At 43.8% G+C, this 22,548-nt stretch overlaps 1 protein-coding gene across 2 annotated transcripts in view; it reads left to right on the top strand.

Moving 5' to 3' along the window:
• The first annotated feature begins 2,122 nt into the window (after positions 1 to 2,122).
• Positions 2,123 to 22,548, top strand: part of CMTR1 (cap methyltransferase 1) — a 57,488-nt gene continuing 37,062 nt past the window's right edge. Inside the window, exons 1-9 of one of the 2 annotated variants that reach the window (XM_036868851.1) lie at positions 2,123 to 2,266; positions 4,251 to 4,388; positions 6,705 to 6,810; positions 13,140 to 13,291; positions 14,781 to 14,939; positions 17,764 to 17,856; positions 19,260 to 19,331; positions 20,465 to 20,559; positions 20,681 to 20,753. In XM_036868851.1, the coding sequence (XP_036724746.1) occupies positions 4,353 to 4,388; positions 6,705 to 6,810; positions 13,140 to 13,291; positions 14,781 to 14,939; positions 17,764 to 17,856; positions 19,260 to 19,331; positions 20,465 to 20,559; positions 20,681 to 20,753 (786 nt within the window). In that variant the 5' untranslated portion in view covers positions 2,123 to 2,266; positions 4,251 to 4,352. The remainder of the gene's footprint in view (positions 2,267 to 4,250; positions 4,389 to 6,704; positions 6,811 to 13,139; positions 13,292 to 14,780; positions 14,940 to 17,763; positions 17,857 to 19,259; positions 19,332 to 20,464; positions 20,560 to 20,680; positions 20,754 to 22,548) is intronic. The other variant, XM_036868852.1, reaches the window with a different exon arrangement.

Here is a 22,548-nt window from a genome sequence, read left to right as displayed (position 1 = left end):
ATACGTTATTGCTAACTATAGTCACCTATGTTTTCTTTTATAAGCTTTTTTTTTTCTTTTCTGTTTTTGCTCTTTGTTTAGGTCTGATCCATTTTTATTTAATTTTACATATGGTGTAAGGTAGGAATCAAGATTCATCTTTCCCCTATATATGTATCTGGTTGTTCCAGCGTTATTCACTGGATTTACTCATATATATATATATAAGTAAATTTATCATTAATTTTCCTATGTTTTAAATGCATTCTCTCATTATTTAATGCTTTACATTAAAAGTAAACAAATCACAATTTAAAAGTAACTGTATTTCAAATAATTGATTTCCTTTGTAATCCTATACATTGTATATTATGCCCTTCAAATTATTATTTTGAGAATGGGTTCACAAGCTTTACAAGATTACCAAAGGTATCCAATACATGTTAAGAATAATGTCTTAACCCATGTTAAGAACCCCTGGTGAGGTGGAAAGACACAGCTTTAGAACCAAAGAAACCTGGGTTTAAATGCTCATTTGTTGCTTCCTAGCTCTGTGACCTGGGGCACATCACTTAACCTTCATTCATTTTCCATACTTCCATATATTCAATAAATGTCTATTGCGTACCTACTGCCAGCCACAATATTAAATCTTATGGATTTAATACAGACAGACATAACCTTTCCTGTACAAAGTTTACAGCTGAGTGGGGAGGCAGATGAGTCAGTGGGTCATTATACAAGACTGGTGAGTGCTTTGATAGTGAAGGACAGAAGGCTATGGAAGCTTAGGGGGACTCCCCACTCAGACTTGTGGGGTCAGGAAAGATTACCAGAGATAACACTAAACAGGCCTCAGGATAAGTGGACGTTACCCAAGCAAAGAGAGGGAGAAGAGCAATCCAGGAAAGGGGATGAACTCTTTCGAGAGGCATGGCATGGTTGAGAAACCAAGAGAAAACCGCGATGGGGAGAACTAAGGGACCAGTAGCTCAAAGTATGACTGCAGAAGGGGTCAGATGGGAGGGTCTTGTATGCCATCCTAAGGACATTGGCTTCATCCTGAGAGAAGTGAGAAGCCATTGATGGGCTTTCATCATTGATGTGTTGTAACAGGATCAAATTAGTTTTTTTTCTTTTTTTAAATCACTTTGATTTGCAGAGAATGCACTAGAGGGATCCCGACTGGAGACAGGGACAATGATTTGGAGATTATTGGAGAAATCCTGATGAGAGAAGGTGAGTGCATGGTTAGTGGCAATGTGGATGGAGAATGGATAGATTTGGGATAATTTGTAGGTAAACGCAATAAAGTATATACTGGAGGCTCTGGGGAATGAGAGAAGATTTCTGGTTGGACCAATGGTGGTGTAATTCATTGGAAAAAGAGCAGGTTTATGGGAGAATATAAGGTCAGACTTGAATCTATGGGTGTGAAGTGACTGAGTGAGGATGTTGGGCAGACTTTTGGCCATATTGGTCTGAAGGTCAGAAGAGGGGTTTGGCAAAGGAAGCCATCCGTGTCCATATGGTAAAATGCCACAGGCGGCCTTCTTTCTTTCCTCTGGACCTTAGTTCAATATCTGTAGAGAATGTACTGTATGCTGCGTGTTGGGGATACAGCAGTGAACAAGAAGACTGGGTTTCTGCCCTCAACCAGTTTTCCGTTTACCTCTCTAAACTTGTTCCTTTTGTTTTTTTTGGCCGCGCCGGGGGCCTTGTGGGATCTTAGTTCCCTAACCAGGGATGGAACCCGTGCCCCAGTAATGGAAGCGTGGAGTTCTAACCACTGGACCGCCAGGGAATTCCCTCTCTAAACTTGTTCTTAATCTGTAAAATTAAGATAATAATGAGATTAAGAGAGATGAGTTGATGTGATGGCACCTGGCCTTTTTTGTTTTTAGTACTTCTTTCTCGTACCCAAAGCCGGAAGATACCTGGTTACTTTTGCTTTTGTATCCTTTCTCCGTTGGGCCTTCTGCGCAGGCGCTCTGGGCTGCTCGGGGGCAGGGGGTGGGGCGGGCCAGAACTAGAGCCGTCTGCCCCTGGGCCAGGGCCCGGGAGGGTGGAGGGAGCTGGATGCCCTGACGTCATCAAGCTGCGCGGCCCGCAGGGCGGGACCCGAGCGCGACTACGCGGCCAGCGGACCGGGGCGGGCTTGTGGGGAAGCGAAACTGGGGGAGGAGGAGGCGGCTCTGGCAGCGGCAGGGCCAGGCCTGGTGGCGGCGGCATCGGCGGCCTGATTCCCCCCTCTCCGCTCCTTGGCAGCTCGCCCTCTTCCCTCAGCGTGAGTGCCGACGCGCGGCCCGGGGGGAGCGAGCGGGCGGGCCCGCGGGCTCAGTATCTTCCCCTCGGCCCCCCATGGGCGGTCGTGACCCTCACCGCCCTTTCTCTCTCCCTTCCTCCTTTATACCCTTCTTCCCCGCGCCGCATCCCCAGTTCGCCAGCTGCCGCTGCCAAACGTCTCTGCGCACACATTCACACACTCACGTTATCTACAAATGAAAAGACTGGCCCGGGGAGATGTGAGCTCATCTCTTCCCTCTATGAATAGGGGTGGTAATGCGAAACCGAGGCCCAGGGAGAGAAGACTGGAGAGGGGATTTGAACCCCTTCCCTGGGGGAGCAGCAGGTAGAACCAGGCCTTCTGCCTTCCACTTAGAAGTTCCCTGCCAGGGCACATTCTTTTGGATGTGTAGGTCACTTGAGCTGGGCACTGGTTAGCTGTGCGGCCTTCCCCTCTGGGGCCTCAGTTTCTTTAAGTGGAAAAGGAGAGGGTTGAATGAGGTGATTTGGAAGGCCCAAATCTGAGGTGGTTTGGGGAGGAGCATCTGTATCTCCTGCCTTTCGGACGCTATTTCCTCTCCTTTTTTGGCACCTACCTCAACACAGTTCTTGAGTTTCCTGTGCTTCCAGTCTCCCCCGGAGTCGCTAGGAATCAGAGGGCCCTTTTTGCTTACGTTATGGGCCTTTGGGTTGAGGGGGTATTTAACACAGTAGTTTAAAGTGAAATGTGGCTCAGCCTGGTTTTGCTTTCTGTTTGTTCAGCGTCTCCTGTTCTTCCTACTTCCTCAGGATAGCCCCTGCCTGTGCCTAGTAAGAGGCTGCCTCCTTAGGAAGGATGAGATTATGTGTTGGGTAGGCTGCCTCATCCTTGAGCTGGAGAGAAGTGAAACGTGATTCATGTTTGAATCACGAGGGGATCAGTGGTATCTTTGGATTTCATCACTCTCTTGCTGCTGTGACCCATACTGTAAGCCTGTTCTTGTGCACCTGCAACTCCCCTTGCCTAAGGAATTGCAGCCCAGCTGAGCACCCACCTGTTTGCTCCTATTTTTGAGTACTTTCTCTTTTCTGAGTCCTCTTATAGCCAGCGGTTGTGTGTAAACCCACTGTATTCACTTCTACTCTTAATTGTTCTTTAATTTGATCATTCCTTAAGATTTCAGGAATCTCATAATCACTTCACTGCATCTCATTTTTTTCCCCTCATGCTTGCCTCTCATGCTTACCCATGGGCATGGATGATGGTGACATGGTGCCTTGCCTGTTTCCATTCTTTTTTGTGGAGGTGGGTTCTTGTTCTTAAGATTGTTTTTGTACCTGAGTCCTGTGATACGGCTACCTCCGGTCCTGCTAACTTTCCCACTCTTCTGTTTTCTCAGTCCTAAGTCAACCGCTGCTTCCATTCCTTACTCCGTTTAAAAACTTGCCCACTTCTCCCATGTTTTCAAACATCCTGAAGTAAACCAAAAACCAACATTTGTATCATACTGTATAACCTCTTAATTGTCCTGGTGAAATAATAATGGTGATGTAGCAATCATTCTGGGATGATTTTTTTCACCTTGGAAATATTTGTTGATATTCATCAGGTTTCATGATTAATTTCTAGTGTACATTGTTGTCACACATGGCCAGTGTTGCATCAAAAATATAGAATAACAAGTACGCAAGGTCTTTTTCCCCCTGTGGCTCGTGGAGTTGATCCATGACTTTTTGGTATCTGACACCAATGGCCCAGAGGCCTCTGGGTCTGTGAGCACCACATTTTCCAGTAAAACTAACAGCTGTTATTGAAAACCAGAGCTTGGCTAGCACCCTTCCTGGACCTCATTCTGAGGAAGAAGCTATTCAAGTGCTGGCAATGGAAGCTGTTTGGAGTTGCCAACTTTCATCCCATTAATGGTTCATTCCCATTCTTTGGAATTCCTGCTGTGATCCTAGTATCTCTGACAAGGGCAGCTGACTATCTGGATTTGTGGTTGCAGTAACAATGAGGAGGAGAAATGATTCGGAATGCACTGCCCCTCTCAAGAAACAGAAGAAAAGAGTTGCAGAGCTTGGCCTGAACCTCAGCTCTACATCTGACGATGAACCTCCCTCCTCTGTCAATCATGCAGCAAAAGGTAAGCTTGCCTGTGTGGTCAGAGGCCACTGACCATCTGGTTATTTGAATCACTGATGCCTGAATTGGGCAGAATACAGTTAAGTGCCTCTTGAGGAAAATTAGGCAAATTCTACAGAGAGATACTGGTTGTAGACTCTCTTCTCTTTTGCCATTCTCCTCCTGGGAGTTGGGAACTTGTTTTAACTAAAAAATTGGAAGTTTTACAGGTGTGCCTTAGTTCTGTTGTGGTCCTTCAGTAGGTGGCACTCTTTTGCTGCCTTAAACCAGGTGGAAGTAGTGGTGAGCATTGAGTGCCCTGTGCTCTCAGCTGTTAATGATCTTGGGGCTCTTTCACAGGGCTGGGCTCTTTGCTGCAGTAATCTGGCCTAATTCCCCTCAGGTTTTTGCATTCTGTTTCCTCAATTCCCTCAGCAGTTACGATCAGAAACACCCAAATGAATTGGAGCATCCCTGTGTTCACTGTTTACATTAAGCTCTAAGGACTTCACTGATCTGGTTGAAACTAGCATTTTGCTTTGCCTGTTTTTTAGGGTTACAGATGTTCACAGTTTCCACAGGTGCTTTCTATGAGAAATTGTGAAGTGTCTCTGAGCTTGCCTGAAATACCAAACAATTAGAAGTAGCTCCATTTGCATTTATCTTTACTTGCCAGCTGTATTAATTTCCTAACAAAGTACCACAAACTGGGTAGCTTAAAACAATAGAAATTTATTCTCCACACTTCTGGAGGCTAGAAGTCTAAAATCAATGTGCCAGCACGGCCATGCTCCCTCCCAAGGCTCTAGGGAGGAATCCTTCCTTGCCTTTTCTAGTTTCTGGTGATTGCTGGTGATCCTTGGTGTTCCTTGGCTTGTAGCAGCATAATTCCAGTCTCTGCCTCTGTGTGTGTCTGTGTTCAAATTTCCCTCTTCTTATGAGGATATCAGTCATTGGAGGAGGGCCCACCCTAATCCAGTACGACTTCATCTTAATTTGATTACATCTGCAAAGACCCTATTTCCAAATGCCATGTTCCCAGGTGCTGGGTGGACATGACCTTTTGGGCACTATTTAACCCAGTACACCAGCAGTCTTGCATTTTGTATCCTCTGCTGGGTCACTGGTAAATTGGAATGAAATTTGGTGACAGATTGGTGACTGAAAGAGTGTGAAGAATCCTTTGAGGGTGATAGAAAATACAGTTTATTCTCAACTGGTTGGCTAATTGAAGGGTGGTTATTCATCAGCTGTACTGAGTAGCTGGTCCAGAAAGGAGAAGCTTGACTGGCCTTACATACAGCTAATGAAGCCTTTGGGGCGGCTGTGATCCTGGCTGGATCAAGAGACTCTCTTATAACCTTGTGTGCGGAGATACGTGTGCCTTTAAAGTTGTCACAGTGGATTCCAGGGTAGGTGAGAAAGACTGTATGTAATTGAGGTTACTAAGTGGGAGGGCAAAAATACATTGGGCATATAGGTTCTAGGGCCTGTTGAGGAAAGGGAGTTTTGCTTATCACCTGGGATTTGAGCAACTTGATGAAGGTAGAGTCTCCTTGGGCAGGGCTCTGGGGTAGTGGGAGAAATGGCCTGCAGGAAAGGGAGAGCGTGCCTGGGGGAATAAATGATACTTAGGTGGTGGAGGTATCTGGTTCTAAGCGGATCCTGGGGGACGTCTGCTCTCAAGAGAATGGCTCCCAGGTAGAGGAAGGTGTATAGTTAAGGATCTTTCAAGGGAACCAGTCTAATTTAAATTTCAAGCTTTTAAAAATGTGACTGTGAATTGAGATTTTCCTCCTCCCTCCCACCCTCCCACGAACTCCTTTTAATTGTACCAAATGTCTTTAACCTTTTCTAGAAGTAGCACCATATGACTCAGTCAGGATTGACTGTTGCTGTTGTTTGTACAGAATGGAAATCTAGCGGTGGCCTGTACCTTGTATGCGTCTGGCAATAGGCCGTTTGGTTCCTTTCATTTGCAGAAAAATGAGGCAGGAGGCAGAGGCAAACAAACATTGTTAGATTTCCCTGGGTCAGCTAATTTTAGGAAGGGCAGCTCCACATTGACAAAAAAACTCTGAGGGCTAGAGTCTGGTGTCTTCATCAGCAAGACTGCTCTCTGTGCCCCACCCCCTGCAACCCCATGCCTGGCGTGGAATAAATGCTCAGTAAATATTTACTGAATAGAACTGATGGAAGGCAACAGTAGTATCTTTTCCAAGAAGCATAAAATGCTTTGCCTCATTCATTTTGCCTATGCCTCCTCCAGTCTACAGAGGATCGTTTCATTAAGTACATCACATTTATATCATCTCTGTTCTGTGTTGGCTTCTCTTAGGCATCCCCTGGACAGTGTGCCCTGGTAGTTAACTGTCTCGCCAGAAACTACATATCCCCTGAGATCTATATGCGGCTTTCCTATTCAAGTCATTGCATTAAAGCAGGTGTGTTTCCTTTTGCTCCAACCCCTTCTACCCGGACATACTGTTGAACAGATGATTGAAAAATGCTCTTTAGGGAGTACAAATAGAAAAAAAAAAAGTAGTTGCTATTTTTGTCTCTCTGGGCCTTGTTTGTGCTTCCTCTGCTTGATCAGTATGATGACTCATTAATAGATCTATTTAGTTTAATCGGTTTTTATTTTACATTATTGACAGGGTAGCTGCATTGCCAGTCAGAGTCTAACATCTGACCAGACTAAAGAAGAAAAGGGATGTTGTTGTCATGGCCACTGGGGCATCGTATACTCTTTAGAGTATTTTAAGAGGAGTTTGAAGGCATTTTCAAGCCTAAATAAACTCTTGGAAATTTGCTATTAAATAACGTTTTGAAGCAAGGAGAGGCAGATGGAGGTCGTTTTTTTCTTTTTGGTTGTTTGTCACAGGGAAACTGTGGTCTAGACCCCAAGACAATTTCCTTTTCTTTTCAGCTGTGCATCTAGTGTGGGCTCCTGGCCCTCCCACGGCGTGTTGCTTTGGAAGTGGCTGGGCTCCTTCACCGGCACCACACTGAAAGTGCCTTCCCCTCCGTCAGGTTTAATTCTTCGCTAAATAGGCCATTTTCCCTGAAACACCATCGTTTTCCTGTCAGCCCAGATTCATGACCTTAATCAAAAACTGCCTTTATTGGTGTCTGTTTAAATTGCTTTAACGAGTTACCATTTGTCTGGCATGAAGGAGAAATTGAGTCTTTAACCAGGAATGAGTGTATTCCACAGCAGTTGTTAGGCAGGATGTGGTGTTGATTAAAGTCCATAATTTATTCTTCTGCATCTGTGTGCCGCTCACCTTGGCCGTTAGTGGTTAGAGCTGTCCCTCCTTGTGTGTTGTCACTGTCATTTTTAATCTTGGCATGTTTGACCCACTGTTCTGTTACGGAAAATTTTGTCAGTAGCTGGGAAATCTCTGATTCTTCTATAAAATGAACCTGTTTTCTTTAAACTGACGTAAGAGTAATGATTTCTATCAGGTAGAGAAGAAATCTTAAATGAAAGCTCTAAATAATGTATTGGGCTCTCTGGTAGGTTTTAGAAGGGGAGATCCTGGGGAGGTAAATGGGAATGCCACCCAATTTTGGCAAGTTCTTAATGAAACTCATGATTTTAATAGACTGACCTTATTACTCCTGTTAATTTATATCCTCATCACAAGATTGTCTGCTCAATGTTTGCTAAATTCTTATCAGTCTTGGGAGGCTGAACTTCCTCTTTAGTTCCTGCTGCAGCCAAGACAGTTGTCTTCTTTTCATCTGAAAAGAGTGGCCCCAAAGGCCCAGGGGTGAAAATGAGTAGTGGCTGTGGCAGTCTGTGGACATCAGGACTAATCTAGGGAACTTTGTCTTAAATCATGTCAGGCTGAGAATTGGCTTTAAATAGCACATGAAATAAAAGAGAGAAGTAAGGGTTATCTGCTTATCCAGCACACTTTTTGATCTCACAAAGAAAAGCCTAGTAGGATGATATTTTAGCTCTCATCAACCTCATTCTCAGAACCTGGACAGGACAGGTATCTGTACATTAGGTGACAGCTAAGGAAGAGAAATGGAGTGGAAAGATCTTTGTGCCAGAGTCTGGTGCTGGAATAGTGCACCAGAGCCACCAAGGATTTGCCCAATGAGCCTTGCACCCAAATTTGGTTCTTCGTGTCATTTTGGTCCAAAAATGGCATGAGGACAAAGAAAACAAAAGATCTCCCTCTGAGATCTGAGGGTGGCAGGAACCCTGCATGCCCAGGAATGATATTCATACCATTGATGGGTGCCCAGTGATGGATCCTTAAGCAAACCTAACAGCCTGGCAACTCCCTAGAGCTGGACCAAGGGCACACTCTCCTTTGAGAAGGACATCAGGTTTTCCTAACATTTATATAGATAGACCTGTGAATCTCCAGATAGCTGGTGAAAGAAATAATAGCTCATTTAACATTGTAGCTTCTAGGTTAGTCTCTGGATTCCTGGGCTGCCCAGGGAAACTTCAGGGCAGTGCTCAGGGAGGTGCCCCCATTCCTGCACTGAGCGGTACAGGTTGGAGGCATGGAAGCAACTGAGTGAAGAGACTCTGCACCTTTGGAAGCACAGTTCTTTAACATATGGGAGCTCTGTTGCAGAGCACATTTCTCCTCCACGTGGGCAATGAGAGATGAGAGGCCCAGGCTTAGTTTTAAGCTACTCAGAAGGTCTTTCCCCTCATATCTGCTGTCCTCTGAAGATTTTTCTGGAAAGGAACCAAATTCTGCACAAGGCTTAGAATGATACTTTATTTCTTTATAGCTTTTTTTTAAACCCTAATTTTCAAACTAACATATTCTTATTTCTCACACAGAAAATGCAGAAAAGGCAAAACAAAATAAATATCACCGCACTTCTCAGTTTCCATGGTTACTCATTGTTAATGTTCTGGGTCTTTCCTTCTGAGTGGCACTCTCTGGCACTCTGTGACGTGTGCTGCATTGGTCCATGTAAGCAAGTCAGCTCCTTATTGAGGGAATTGAACAGCCACCTTTTTAAGAGGACGAAGGCAGATTTGGTGCCTCTCATTCAGGGATATTCTCAACCAGAATTCCTCCTTAGGAGCCAGAATTTTGGTTTTAAGTTTATTCTAATTTTTTCACACATGTTCACCTGCCTTTCTTTTGCAAAATGTTATATCCTTAAAAATGCATATTTATTTTAGCTATTGGATTTTTAAGCTCTCTGGGGGTAAGGTTGTTACTTTTGGATAGTACTCCATTGTATATAGCATGGACCATTTATAAAACAGGTCCTGAACCAAAGTTGTTGTCTGATCTGTTAAACAATATCAGATGTCCTTTTTCAGCCTACTGGGGTGCAGGGTGCTAAGTGATAGTCCAAGGGGGACTCAGTTCTCTGCTAGGATATAGGTATTCCATCCTCATGCTTAAACTTTTTGTTGTTTTTGTTGTTGAACCTTTAAAAAAACTCTTTTTTTAAAGACTTCTTTTTTTTTTTAGAGCAGTTTAAGGTTCACAGCAAAATTGAAAGTACAAAGGTATCTCCTACACACCCTGCCCCTATATGCACAGCCTCTCCCATTAGCACCATCTCTTACCAGAGTGCTACATTTGTTACATTGATGAACCTGTGCTGACACAACATTATCAACCAGAGTTCATAGTTTATATTGTGGTTCACTCTTGATGTTGTACACTCCATGGGTTTGGGCAAATATATAATGACATGTACCCTTCCTTATATTTTTGAGAGCTGAACGTCTTGCACTGCATGTATGAGGTGTTGTAAGAGGAAATATCCTGAGGTACACTTAGTGGGTGCTTAGCAAAGATGACAACTGGGTGACAGTTCTTTAAATTCACTACAGTGAGCAGTTAATTAATTTCTATTAAATGCAAAGCCTTAGTCCAAGTGTTGGAGATAGAATGTTGGTTGTGGCAGAGTCCTTGCTCTCTAGGAGTGATCCTGTCCAGTGGGGTGGCATGTGACAACTAGCTCTCAGGCAGTGTGATGAGTGCTGTGCTGATGGTATGAATACTGGTGCTACTGGAGCACCGTGGAAGGGAGAAGGCCTGGGGTGCTGGGGAAGACTTCGCTCTTCTCTGAATGTCAACCCTTAGTTTGTGTTCTCACTGGGAAATGGATGGATCAGTGCAGACAGTCTTTAGAATTAGGATGTAATCCTCAAGTTATGAATACCTGTATAATGCCCATTTTGGGTATATATAAATAATTTTTTTACATGGCTGCCCTTTGTGCCTTTCTGCAAATACCTCCCACAAGCAGCCAAACTTTGAGTCAACATCTCTTCTCAGGGACTTCCTTTCTTCCTTAAAGGAATTGTGCTACATTGCTAAGTTAGTTTTCTTTTTTTACATTTATTTAAAATTTTAATTAAGATAATTAATATTATCTTTTAATTAAGATAATATATTCACATGGTTCATAAATCAAAAATATAAAATGATAGCCAATATAAACTCTAGTGATATAAAAATGTAAATCAAGTTTCACTTCTTCCACTTTCACTCGTTCCAAGTAATCATTTTGGTATTCTTTTTCCATGCCTCAACCCCACATGTGTGGATAATCACTTTTATTGGTCTTTTATATCTTTCCTTCCAAAAGCTCTTCTTGCAATGACCAGAAATAAAAATTTATATTTTTATTGTCCCTCTTTAGTACACAAGAGTTAGGATGCCATGTTCATGAATATGGTCTAGGTCTTCTATTATTCAGTTGACAATGTGTCTCGATGATCTCACCATTTCAATACAGAGGGAGGTTCCCAAGTTTTCTTGGTTTTTGGCACTCTTAGTGCTGCCTTAACTTTTTTCCCCATGCCCTAAAAATACCAAAAGAAATACCTAACAGTTTAGTTTATTAAGTATTTAGGTCTAAATAACAAGCATTTATATCCTAACAACTGATAGATGTTTGTAAGAATAATATTCATAAATTGAAGAATTAAAAAAATTTTATTCTTAAATAAGCACAATTACTTATTAATGAGATTTGTATACTGTTGAGCACTATACAACTTCTCAAACCTTGGGATCAGATTGGATACTACCACCCTTATTTCCTGTTCTGCATTCCTCCTGGCTTGCAGTTTAATACCATTTTCAATGGAAATATGCAGAAATTGTTTACCAGATTTTTCTTTTTCTTTTTTTTTTTTTTTTTTTGCCACGCAGAGCAGCATGCGGGATCTTAGTTCCCCAACTATGGATCGAACCCTCGCCCCCTGCAGTGGAAGTGTGGAATCTTAACCATTGAACGGCCAGGGAAGTCCCCTGTTTACCAGATTTTTGAGATACAATCTATTCCCAAATTTGGGTGGGTTTTCCTTAAGAACTACCTGAATAAAATTATATTGGGTTGAAATATCTTTTTTTTTGGCCACGCCACGTGGCTTGCTGCATCTTAGTTCCCCAACCAGGGATCTAACCTGGGCTCCGGCAGTGGAAGCACCGAGTCCTAACCACTGGGCTGCCAGAGAATTCCCTGAAATATCTTTTTTTAAAAAAAAATTATTTAATTAATTAATTTTTGGCTGCATTGGGTCTTCATTGCTGTGCGTGGGCTTTCTCTAGTTGTGGTGAGCAGGGGCTACTCTTAGTTGCAGTGCGCGGGCTTCTCATTGCGGTGGCTTCTCTTGTTGTGGAGCACAGGCTCTAGGCGTGCGGGCTTCAGTAGCTGTGGCATGTGGGCTCAGCAGTTGAGGCTCACGGGCTGTAGAGCACAGGCTCAGTAGTTGTGACACACGGGCTTAGTTGCTCCGTGGCATGTGGGAGCTTCCTGGACCAGGGCTAGAACCCATGTCCTCTGCATTGGCAGGCAGATTCTTAACCACTGTGCCACCAGGGAAGTCCTGAAATATCTTTTAAGTTAAGAGATTTCACGTATCTATAAAAGATAGGGAAAGACCCAGTTACAGTGACTATCTAGACTGTGGATTATCCCACTTGACCAGGAGACAGGTAACGCACCACTTCCGGCAGCTGCTAAGGTGGGTCTTATTTGGAATACTTTGGCAACAAAGTTGCTGATAATGAAGATAGTGGCTTGGCTCTCTCAGGCCGGCAGCTCCCTCCTGGAGCCTTTAAGTTCAGCTCCTCTACTCTCCACCTCTGTTGGTGTTGCTGCCTGAGCACCCCCTCTTCCCTGTCCTCTCTTTTCTTCTCTTTTTCCTTCCTTTCCTGTCTTCCCCTCCCCCTTCACTTCTCCCTTTCTCTTCCCCACTTTCCCCCTGTGAGCCGCTCTTCTCTGGGGCTGTGCTGTAGACCCACCATCTCACCTACAAGTTTGAAGGACCATGAAAACAGGAAACTAGGAGGTTAAACAATCAGAAACTGTTAGTCCTGTGATAGAATTGTTGAAAATGAAACCAGGTATCAGTGTTTGGAAATTGATTTTCGAATAATAAATAGCAGCAGAAATAACAGTCATATCATCAATAAATACATTTTATATCTGACAGTGTACTTTCAAATACATTTTTTCACTTAATCTTCAAACAACCCTATGAGGAAGGTATTACCATCCCAGTTTTGTAAGGGATGGGAAAGGAAAACTGATATTGTGAACTCCTGTTGTGTGTCAGGTACCATTAGGAACCTCAGTGACTTGCCCAAGATTACACAGTTTGTAAAAGGTAGAGAATACATTTGACCTGGGTCATTTAATGAACTTCATGTGTGCAGTGCATATACTAAACACTAGTTGAATAAATGAAACTTGGACTTCTAGAGGCAAATTGTGCCATAAACGCACCAAAACATCTTCCTTTTTTCTTTTGCAGCATCTGCTACAAGCCTAAGTGGGTCTGACAGTGAGACTGAGGGGAAGCAACGCAGCTCTGACTCTTTTGATGATGCATTCAAAGCAGACTCTCTCGTGGAGGGAACTTCCTCTCGCTATTCCATGTATAACAGTGTGTCCCAGAAGCTTATGGTATGTCAGGGCTTGGGTTAGGTTGTGTTGGGTTTCTGAAGCTCTACTAGCAGAGTGAGAGAAGGGAAATTGTATTGGTATTGGAGAAGAAGCAAAGTGAGGGCATGAGTTTTTCCTCTGCTTTAGTTTAGTAGAGAGCTGCTGTAGTTTAGTAGAGAGAGTGTGACCCCCTCTTGATAGAAGTATCACATTTGAATCATCCATGGGCAGTGGCTGCTCCTGTCCTGTCCAGAGCTGAGTTCTTGTGAGCATATGTGAACACATGAATGTGTGTCGGTGGATAAAGAGGCTTCACGCTGAGATTTTTTGCTCTAGTGAGTGATCTCAAAAGAAATGACTAAAATCCTGCTCACTCCTAGGTGCCTAAAATAAATGGGAGTATTTGTATTACTTCCAAAAGAGGGCCTAGTTTTCCTTCCTAACTTCAGTACCCCATTGGTATACCACAAGAAAGAAGGTGAAAAGGAAGATCTGCTGCTTTCCTTATGAGACTTTAGTGTATGTGCAAAGGTTAGGAAAATCCAAGTTTGTCTTCTGTCTAGCTTCAAGAATATTATAGTTGACCTCTCCATTTTCTGTTGGATTCATTTAAGAATGAGAACTGCCACTTCTGAAGTCATAGTCAGGATTCTGGGTTGGGGCCAAAAACTTTGGGGAAGTGGAAGATGGGGAAGTTTGTGACTCAGTCAGACTCTTTGACCTGGGGAAAGATTTGTGGCTACTGTAGGAATTTCATCTGGCTCCTGAGCTGGTAATGCCCCTTCCGTATGGAATATAGACCTTCTAGGGTAAATTAGATCTTCTTAGGATAGGAGTTCTTTTATTAGACAAGGGTGTGTGGGTATTGGGATTCGGGTCTCTGGTTTTGGGGGTATGTAACTGGGCTCAGTGACTCTAGAGTTTAATGTAAGCTTTTTAGTTAGTTGTGACATTTAAAAAAATGTTTCTGTCCAGAGTCTTATAGTATCTCCCATACCTCAGTTTTACATGAAGTGATTTTTCAGTTAATCTCTTGATTAAGTGGGCTCCTACAAGCCCTCATTGTGCTTGCCTAGTAAGGCCATTTGACTGGTTAAGGGTAAGGTTTAGAAGTCGCCGCTTGAAGCGGTTCCATTTTAGATTATGTTCTCTTTATCAACTTTACCCTGGATCTACTTCTCACTTAATCAGACAAATTAGCTGGAAGGGTAGTTGTGCAAATGTTCAATGAGATTCATTATATACTCTTGGTGCCTTTAATTACAGCTATGAGGTCCCTTCTCATTTATCCAACTTATAGTTGCCCTAGAGTTTCACCTCCAGGATAGGCAGCCACTGGGCCCACAGTTAAACTGCAGTTGCTTATTTATGCTTCTTTTCATTAGGCTAGAAGGAAAACCTTAAGCCTTACTCGTTTATATTTCTTAGGGTTTAACATGTCTGGCACATGATAAGGGCTAAATAAATGTCTGTTTATTTATATAAATGCACCATTACTTCTCTTTTTCAGGCCAAGATGGGCTTCAAGGAAGGTGAAGGATTGGGTAAATACAGCCAGGGTCGGAAAGACATCGTTGAGGCCTCTAATCAGAAAGGTCGACGAGGCTTGGGTCTGACGCTGCAAGGCTTTGACCAAGAGCTGAATGTGGACTGGCGAGCTGAGCCAGAGGTAACTGGTATGGAGAGGAGGAGACAGGAAAGCCATTCATGGCTTTATGAAGCCATATTAACATTAACAAACTAGAAGTCTCCAGAGGCAGTATGATCAGGGTGGTTAGTGGAGATTGGAACTAGTTTCTTATGTGGAAGATACTGGGGTGTCCAAAATGGAAAACAGGAGTCTGGGGGAGATATGGTGGGATGTGGATTTGTTTCCTGTTGTTTCATATAGGACTGTCTAAGACCAGTGGGTATAAGATGCAAGAAGGCAGAGTGTGTCTCCACAAAGAGCTTTAATAAATAGGTACAGCTTTCCACCAGTGACGAAGGTGCCTAATGAGGTAGTGAGCTCCCTTTGCTGAAAGGATTCAGATGGGGCCAAATGAGGACCTACTCTCCCATTGTGTGAATGACTGGATTAGGTGCCCTCCAAGGTCCTTGCACCTCCACAGGTTTATGACATCTCGGTATTAAATAGGTGTTTGTTTATGCCATATAGCTTTTCTGTTGTGGGTTTAGTCTGCTTATCTCCTTGGGTATGAGTTTGTTTTAACCCTGAATACCAAAGGAGGCTCTATCCCTTTTCATGACACAGGTAATGTTGAGATTTTATTTTTATTTATTTATTTATGCCCTACCTTATTCCACAGAGGATTTGAAGTAGGTATAATAAAAGCACCTAAAAATAATGGTAAAATATTACCATTATAGAGTTGAAACTAGAGAAAATAGAGCACAGATATCTAGCCTTCCACATAGTTGCTGTAGTTGAGCTTCAGATGTGGGTCTGAACTCTGGAAAATTGATATTTTATTTGCGTCCTGAACTGATGTTCCAGTTCAGGAAAGAAGTCCTGTGATCCTGTGCATGATAAAAGCCTAATAAGGTGTCAGAGTAAGATGCCGACAAGCCAAGAGCTAATGGGTTCTGGGGGTGGTCCTGCTGTGTTGCCTTGTAGTTATGAGGAGACGAGACAGGCAGAATAGGGCAAATATTTGTAACTGGGGCTAGATGTAGGTTTTTACCTCAGAAGTACTTCGTGCTTTCCATGTCCTCATTTGTGTGAAAACAAGTGAAGAGTCCCTATCCTCTCAATGGGGCAGAATTAGAACTAACTTTGCTAAACTTAGAATCTGAAATTTGCTCATAAAATCTCTGTTTTTAATGTAGACAGGCTATTGGGAAAAAAAGAATTTTTTTTTTTGGCTGTGGCGCACGGCTTGCAGGATCTTAGTTCCCCCCGACCAGAGGTTGAACCTGGGCCGTGGCAGTGAAAGTGCTGAGTACTAACCACTGGACCACCAGGGAATTCCATGAAAAAATTTTTTGAGGCAAGGCTGTCCTAATTATCATTTACCATAATTTACTTTTTCTCTTAAAAAAGATGTCCTGTCTTTTGGTTAAGAATTTGGCTCAACTATTAGTTGGTGGTCACTTCTTTAAGGTGAATGAGTCTGGGCAGCCTGAGGTGAATGCCCAGTTCCTGGAGTCACCACACGGAGAGTGCTCAGCGGCCACCGCAGCCCAGGAATATGGAGTGCAAGGGGTGGCGCTTCAAAGTCCACTTTGTGGGTAGCCTTAATGTTCAGACTTCCATGGCGAGATTGAGTCTGCTTTTCCTCTCCAAAGGGGCCTCCAAAGTGTATATGAGCTTCTTTTGAGAGGTTATAATTCACAACTATTTATGTGTAACGGGGGTGGATTTGACCAGGGGGAGAAACAATGATTCACTGCCAGATTCATTGACAAAGTTTTCAGTAATTTTTCTTTTAAACTTTTTCTCTGTTAAGGGTGGTTGGCTTGCCCTCAAGACCTTGCATTGTGATACCATTTTATGCCTTTCAGAGCATGTAATATTGCCTTTAATCTCATCGCTTCAATTCACAGTGGTGAATCTCTTCTCCACACTTGCTTGGAGGGAATGTGTGGAGCTGCCAGTGCAGGTTAGCCACCTGTTTAGGTTTTATAATCCATGTCTTTCTAGCCCAGTGAACTTAGTTCTGGCTGCATGTTAGAATCACTTGGAGACTTCTAAAAACATACTTATACCCAGTCCCCACCTCAGACCAATAGAATCATATACTCTGAGGGTGGGGCCCAGGCATCAGTACTTTTTAAAAGGTCTGCAGATGATCCTAATGTATAGCCAGGATGAAAACCACTGTTTTAGCTTGATAAGGAAAGTAATTGAAAAATTAAGAGGAAGCAGCATTAGAGATGCCAGTTTCTGCTCTGTCTTGGAATGAAAGGCATCAGGAGGTGAGACTCACTGCACTGAGTCCTCCTGATGTAATTACCTTATCATGGACTTGTATCCTACGTGTACTTCTCTGTGTCCCCACTGCTCTGATTATAGGCCTCTTGAATTAAGGACCATGTCTTTTTTTTTTTTTTTTTTTTTTTGGCCACGTTGCATGGCGTGCGGGATCTTGGCTTCCCAACCAGGGATCAAACCTGTGCCCCCTCTAGTGGAAATGTGGAGTCCTAACCACTGGACTGCCAGGGAGGTCCCAAGGACCATATCTTTTTAACTCTGCATTCTGAGCTCTTAGCCCACAGTAGGTATTCATCAAATAATATTGGAATCAATGAAAGAAACTTTGTAAGCTGGGGAAGTTTCTTAGGATTCAAACCAGAATTGGACCTGGCCTTCAGAAGTTAAACTTTAGAATTCTGGCTCTTAGTTCTAATGTCTGACACTGCCAGTGGCCTCAGCTTCCTGGACCCTTTTCACTCTCAGTCCCTCTTGATTGTTTTGGGGAAGCCCTGGTGAGTTGGGGCATATCCCTGAGGGTCTGTCTTACCTGACTTACTTGCCTCTCTTTTGTTTGTAGCCCAGTGCCTGTGAGCAGGTGTCATGGTTCCCAGAATGTACCACTGAAATTCCTGACACTCAGGAAATGAGCGATTGGATGGTTGTGGGAAAGGTAGGATTTCAGGAAAATGTACCCTGAATTCTTGGCACTTATCTCCTGACTTTTCTCCTCCTCAAGTCAGGTGTGTACATCTGTGTACTCACAGTTTAAGAAAAATGTGAATCTGAGCATTCTGCATCAAGGAGGTGTGTCAAGGGCTTTACGGATATGCCCCTGGCAGATGAGGCAGACAGGGTTTTTCCTCCTTTAACTTGCAGGGCAGCACAAAATGCATAACTTCTGTCTTCCTCTTGGTTGCTTTTTAGAGTAGCTTATTATACATCTGTATATTCTGGTCACTGCTGGGCACTGTTCCAGGTAGATAAAAAGGCACTGTCCCTGTCCTCAGGAAGTATTGAGGGAGTTGTTACGGAGGAAATTTGTTTAATCTCCTTCTGGAAAATTACAAGAATAAAGTAGATAGCTATACCAAGTCAGCATGGTCTGGAGAGCAGTTCTCAAAGTGTAGGGACCTCCAGGGATCTCCATGACCCTTTCACGGGGTCTACCAGGTCAAAGTTATTTTAATAACGATACTAAAAAGTTATTTGCCTTTTTCATTCTCATTCTCTCACAAGTGTCCAGTGGAGTTTTCCAGTGATCATGACATGTGATATCACGACCAATTGAATGCAAATGTGGACAGGAGAATCTAGCTGCTGTGTATTAAGCCAGATATTGAGAGATTTGCAAAATGGAAAACAGGGCCACTCTTCTCAATAAATTTTTTTTTTGGAAATATAGTTTTTTCTCATAAAAATGTTATTTATGTTAATATACCATCTTCTTTTAAACTAAATTAGTAAATATTTAAACATTTTCTCGGTTTTAACTTCTAATATATATACACATATCTCTTACATAAACAAAAGCTCTTTGGGGGTCCTCAGTGATCTTGAAGAGTGTAAACCTGAGAACGCCAAGTTTGAGCATCACTGATTTAGAGGTAGCCTCACTCAGACATGAAGTTGGACTCGACATCCCCATGGGGCTCCCTCACCCTTGTTTTCTGTGACACTACCAGGTCAGTGCCTGGGATCCTGCCTTCGTACTCATCACAGAGCAAGAGGCTTCCTGGTTGAGGGAAAAGCTGTCATTTGGGGCATTCCCCATCCTTCTGCCTCCACACTCTAGGGACAGACAGCTTGGACGTCTCCTTCCTGTTTGCTTTTCTCAGCCTCAGCATTCATGAGTCTTGTATCCATATGGTGCTCTAGTCAGAGTACCCAGGGGGCTGCTTCATCTCACAGCCATCTGGACTAGAGCCAGAGGGATTTGGGATTTTCTTTTTCCCGCCCCTCAGGGATTGATGTTCTTTGGCCCCTTTTGCTCTACTCACTCAGAACCCTAGTTTCCCCATCCATCCCCCCAAATACAGTCACACGTGGTCATTAATTGTTTTCTTCTCCCTGTAGAGAAAGATGATTATTGAAGATGAAACAGAGTTTTGCGGGGAAGAGCTGCTTCACAGTGTGTTGCAATGTAAGGTAAGGACTTGTGGCTAGAGCTGGAGTTGAAGATTTTGTGTGAGGGGTTGTGCTGGGCTTTTCTTGTTCTTTTGAGTCAGTTGTGGGGAGGCTGAAGTTTAGCTAAGATTTTTCCTTGAGATCAGATAGGTAGCTTGGTACATTTCTGTGAGGTGTCCTTTTTCCTGGTGGCTCTCCTGCCCTGTAGTGTTGTGCTATCCCTGTGATCAGTAGCCAGGAAAAGAACCACTTAATTTCAGTGGGTCGGTTCATTGTAATCCTGAAGGGGGCCTGGCATAGTGAAAGGTTCGGAATCATTCTGTAGCATCAGATAGAGCTGAATTCAAATCCTAGTTTAGCAGCTTTTTTTTCTTCCTGTGTGACCTTGGGCCACTTGCTTTAGCTTCTCTGAGTTTGAGTTTCCTCATCTATAAATTGGGGAGAAAATACTCACTTCCCAGTGTTGTAAAAATTAAAAGAAGTAGTTGGTGTTACCCTCCCCTTGATGTCTTTTGGCCTGTCTTTGGGTCAGGAAGTGCATTGCCTGGGGCAGAATGAGCCAAGGAAACTCTGAGGAGGAAATGGGTTGGAGAAGAAGCAAGACCTCAGATTAGCTTCACAGAGCTTATTTTTCTGGCAGGCAGAGTGTTGGGAATATCCTTAAGGTGACTGGGACTCAGGTAAAGTGAGGCTTTCTTTTTTCAGAGAGAAAATTAGAGAACGGAGAAGGGTTCCCTCCCGTGTGGTAGGCGCCCTCAGAAAACTCTGGTCTTGGTTTGTCTACCCACTCTCTGGGTACCCTTCATGTCAGAACTCTGGTCCCTTGGGAAGTTGCTGCTGGAGTGGAGAAGCAGATTTGTTATGAGGATTACCAGTGCCAGGAGGTGACTCCGTGCCATTTATTAACCACTTACCATGTGCCAGGCACGTGCTTACTTCCCTTTTATTTTGTACCATTTTACAGGTGAGGTAGTTGAGGGTCAGAGTGATTGAGTGACTTGTCTAGGGTCACACATCTGGTCATTTCAGAACTGGGATACGGCAGGAGCCTAGCTCTTCAGAGGGCTGTGAATCAGGCCCCTCAAGCTCGTTAAGACACCTGTTTCATCCCAAAGGGTGATGCTCACCTTCAGGTTCTGATTCTCTCTGGGCAGAATGTGTTTGATATCCTGGATGGGGAGGAGATGCGGCGAGCTCGGACCCGGGCCAATCCCTACGAGATGATCCGAGGAGTCTTCTTCCTAAACAGGTTTGCTGACATTTCTTTCCACCCCCCCACCTGAATGTACACTGTTTTACCTTTTCATTTGAGCCTTAGCTCTCCATATGTCTGGTACTGAGGCACACTTTTCTGTCTTGCTTTGTTGCAGGGCGGCAATGAAGATGGCTAACATGGATTTTGTGTTCGATCGCATGTTTACAAATCCGAGGGACTCTTATGGGGTGAGAACAAGATTTTGCTTCTGAATTCATAGTGCCAAATGAGCTTGAGCTTCAGTGGTTCAGAAATTGCCATTTGTGCAGTGCTAGGAGAGTATTCCTGCTAGGTGATAGAGATGTATTTTGTGAAAGAGATATATTTTGCTTTGAGCTCTTCAGGTAGGGTTCCACAGTGCTTCCTGTGGTCCCAGGAGTGCCCCAGTAAGCAGCTGTCTCTAGGGCTTCGGGCCCTGAGTCCCACCCCCCAACTCTGCAGACCCTGCTGCTCACTCTAAGTGGAGGCAGCAGGGCTTGCAGGGGTGGAGAAGGGGCAATCCTGACAAAATCAGCATCTGTGCATCTGTAGGCCTAGGGGGCAGGGAGAGGAGGCCATGAGCTAGAGCACAGGCCTCCCTCCTGCATTCATTAAACGTGTATTTATCAAAACCCCGACTTTTTGCCAGGCACAGTACCAGGAATATAATTTTGAAGGAGATAGACGTGATCCCTTTCCCCATGGTGCTTGTGTTCTGGAAATTCTGGTGGACTTGAGAGCTGATAAGAGTACAGGGTTGGGGGTTTGTAAAGCCTTTCTGTGCTCATTGATGTGTGGAGGCCAGTTGCCACCAGGGAGCTTTCCCCTGCCTTCTTCCTACCATGGATGAGGTAGAGTCTGAGTACAGTCAGCCCTCCGTGTCTGTAGGTTCTGCATCCACGGATACAGAGGGCCGACTGTACACTGCCATTTTATATAAAGGACTTGAGCATCTGCAGATTTTGGTGGCTGCAGGGGTCCTGAAACCAATCCCCTGCACATGCTGCGGGATGACTGTATACAGTCCTTACAGTGAGTGTTCCAAATTGAAACTTGTGACCTCATCTGATTTGGTTGCTGTTTCTGGTATGAGAGGGCAGTACTCTGGGAAATGTTTGAGTGTTGAATGAAATGTGGGCATCTGGGTTCTTTCACTGGTCTATTTAAAATCAATATTGTGTCTGAAGATCTAGGCTGTGTTCAGTGAGGGTTGAGGGCGGGCATGGAGTGCAGCACTTAGTCGCAGGTGGTGTCGCTTAGGTTCATACCTTCTTTGGGTCTCAGCTGTCTCATCTCTGAAATTAGCCCTACTAACCTGCCAGAGGGCTGGGGTAGGACCAAAAGACTCTTAAGATTTGTTCCAGCTCTAAAATCTGTGATTTCAAATGTGGCCACTTCCCTTTCTGCCTCTCTGAACAAGCTTTGTGTGGGATCATAATTACCAGTCTTTGGCCCTTCTCAAGAAGTGGTAGAGCAAAATGATTTTCTACTTTGCTACATGTCATTTTTCTGAACACAGACCCTCCATAATGATAGAGAAAGAAAAAAGGAAATTTCATTCTAACATTCCCTTCAGGGTTTCAAAGCATTTTTACCCAGTCCTAGAAAGTCAGTTCTCTCTGACAGTGAAGGGGCCAGGAGCCAGCTGTTCCCGAACCTGTTTCTGCTTCACTTACCCTCCTTCTACTAGGCCCCGATTATCCACTGCTTAAAGAAACTTGTTTTCCAAGTTCTTTAATGTTTCGGCTTCACCTGCCTGACTGCTTCTTCAGTGCTGGCAAAACTGGTAGGTGGACCCCTCCAGTCTTTAGTTATTTCTCTCTCCCAGGTCTTCCTCCCCATTTTACAGTACCAGCAAGCTGCACAAAACAGCTCTTGGAATTAGCATCTTGAGAAAATTAGGTTGATGTAATGTTGATTTAATTTTTTGAGCTCCAAATGATTTCTTTTAAACCCCTGCCTGGCAAAGGAACTCTGTTAAGCCGCTGGGAAGTCACAGCATCA

Source organism: Balaenoptera musculus, chromosome 11 (assembly GCF_009873245.2).
Source record: "Balaenoptera musculus isolate JJ_BM4_2016_0621 chromosome 11, mBalMus1.pri.v3, whole genome shotgun sequence".
Classification (NCBI taxonomy): domain Eukaryota; kingdom Metazoa; phylum Chordata; class Mammalia; order Artiodactyla; family Balaenopteridae; genus Balaenoptera; species Balaenoptera musculus.
Note: the sequence above shows the minus strand (reverse complement) of the source record. Positions and strands in the feature narration are given on the sequence as shown.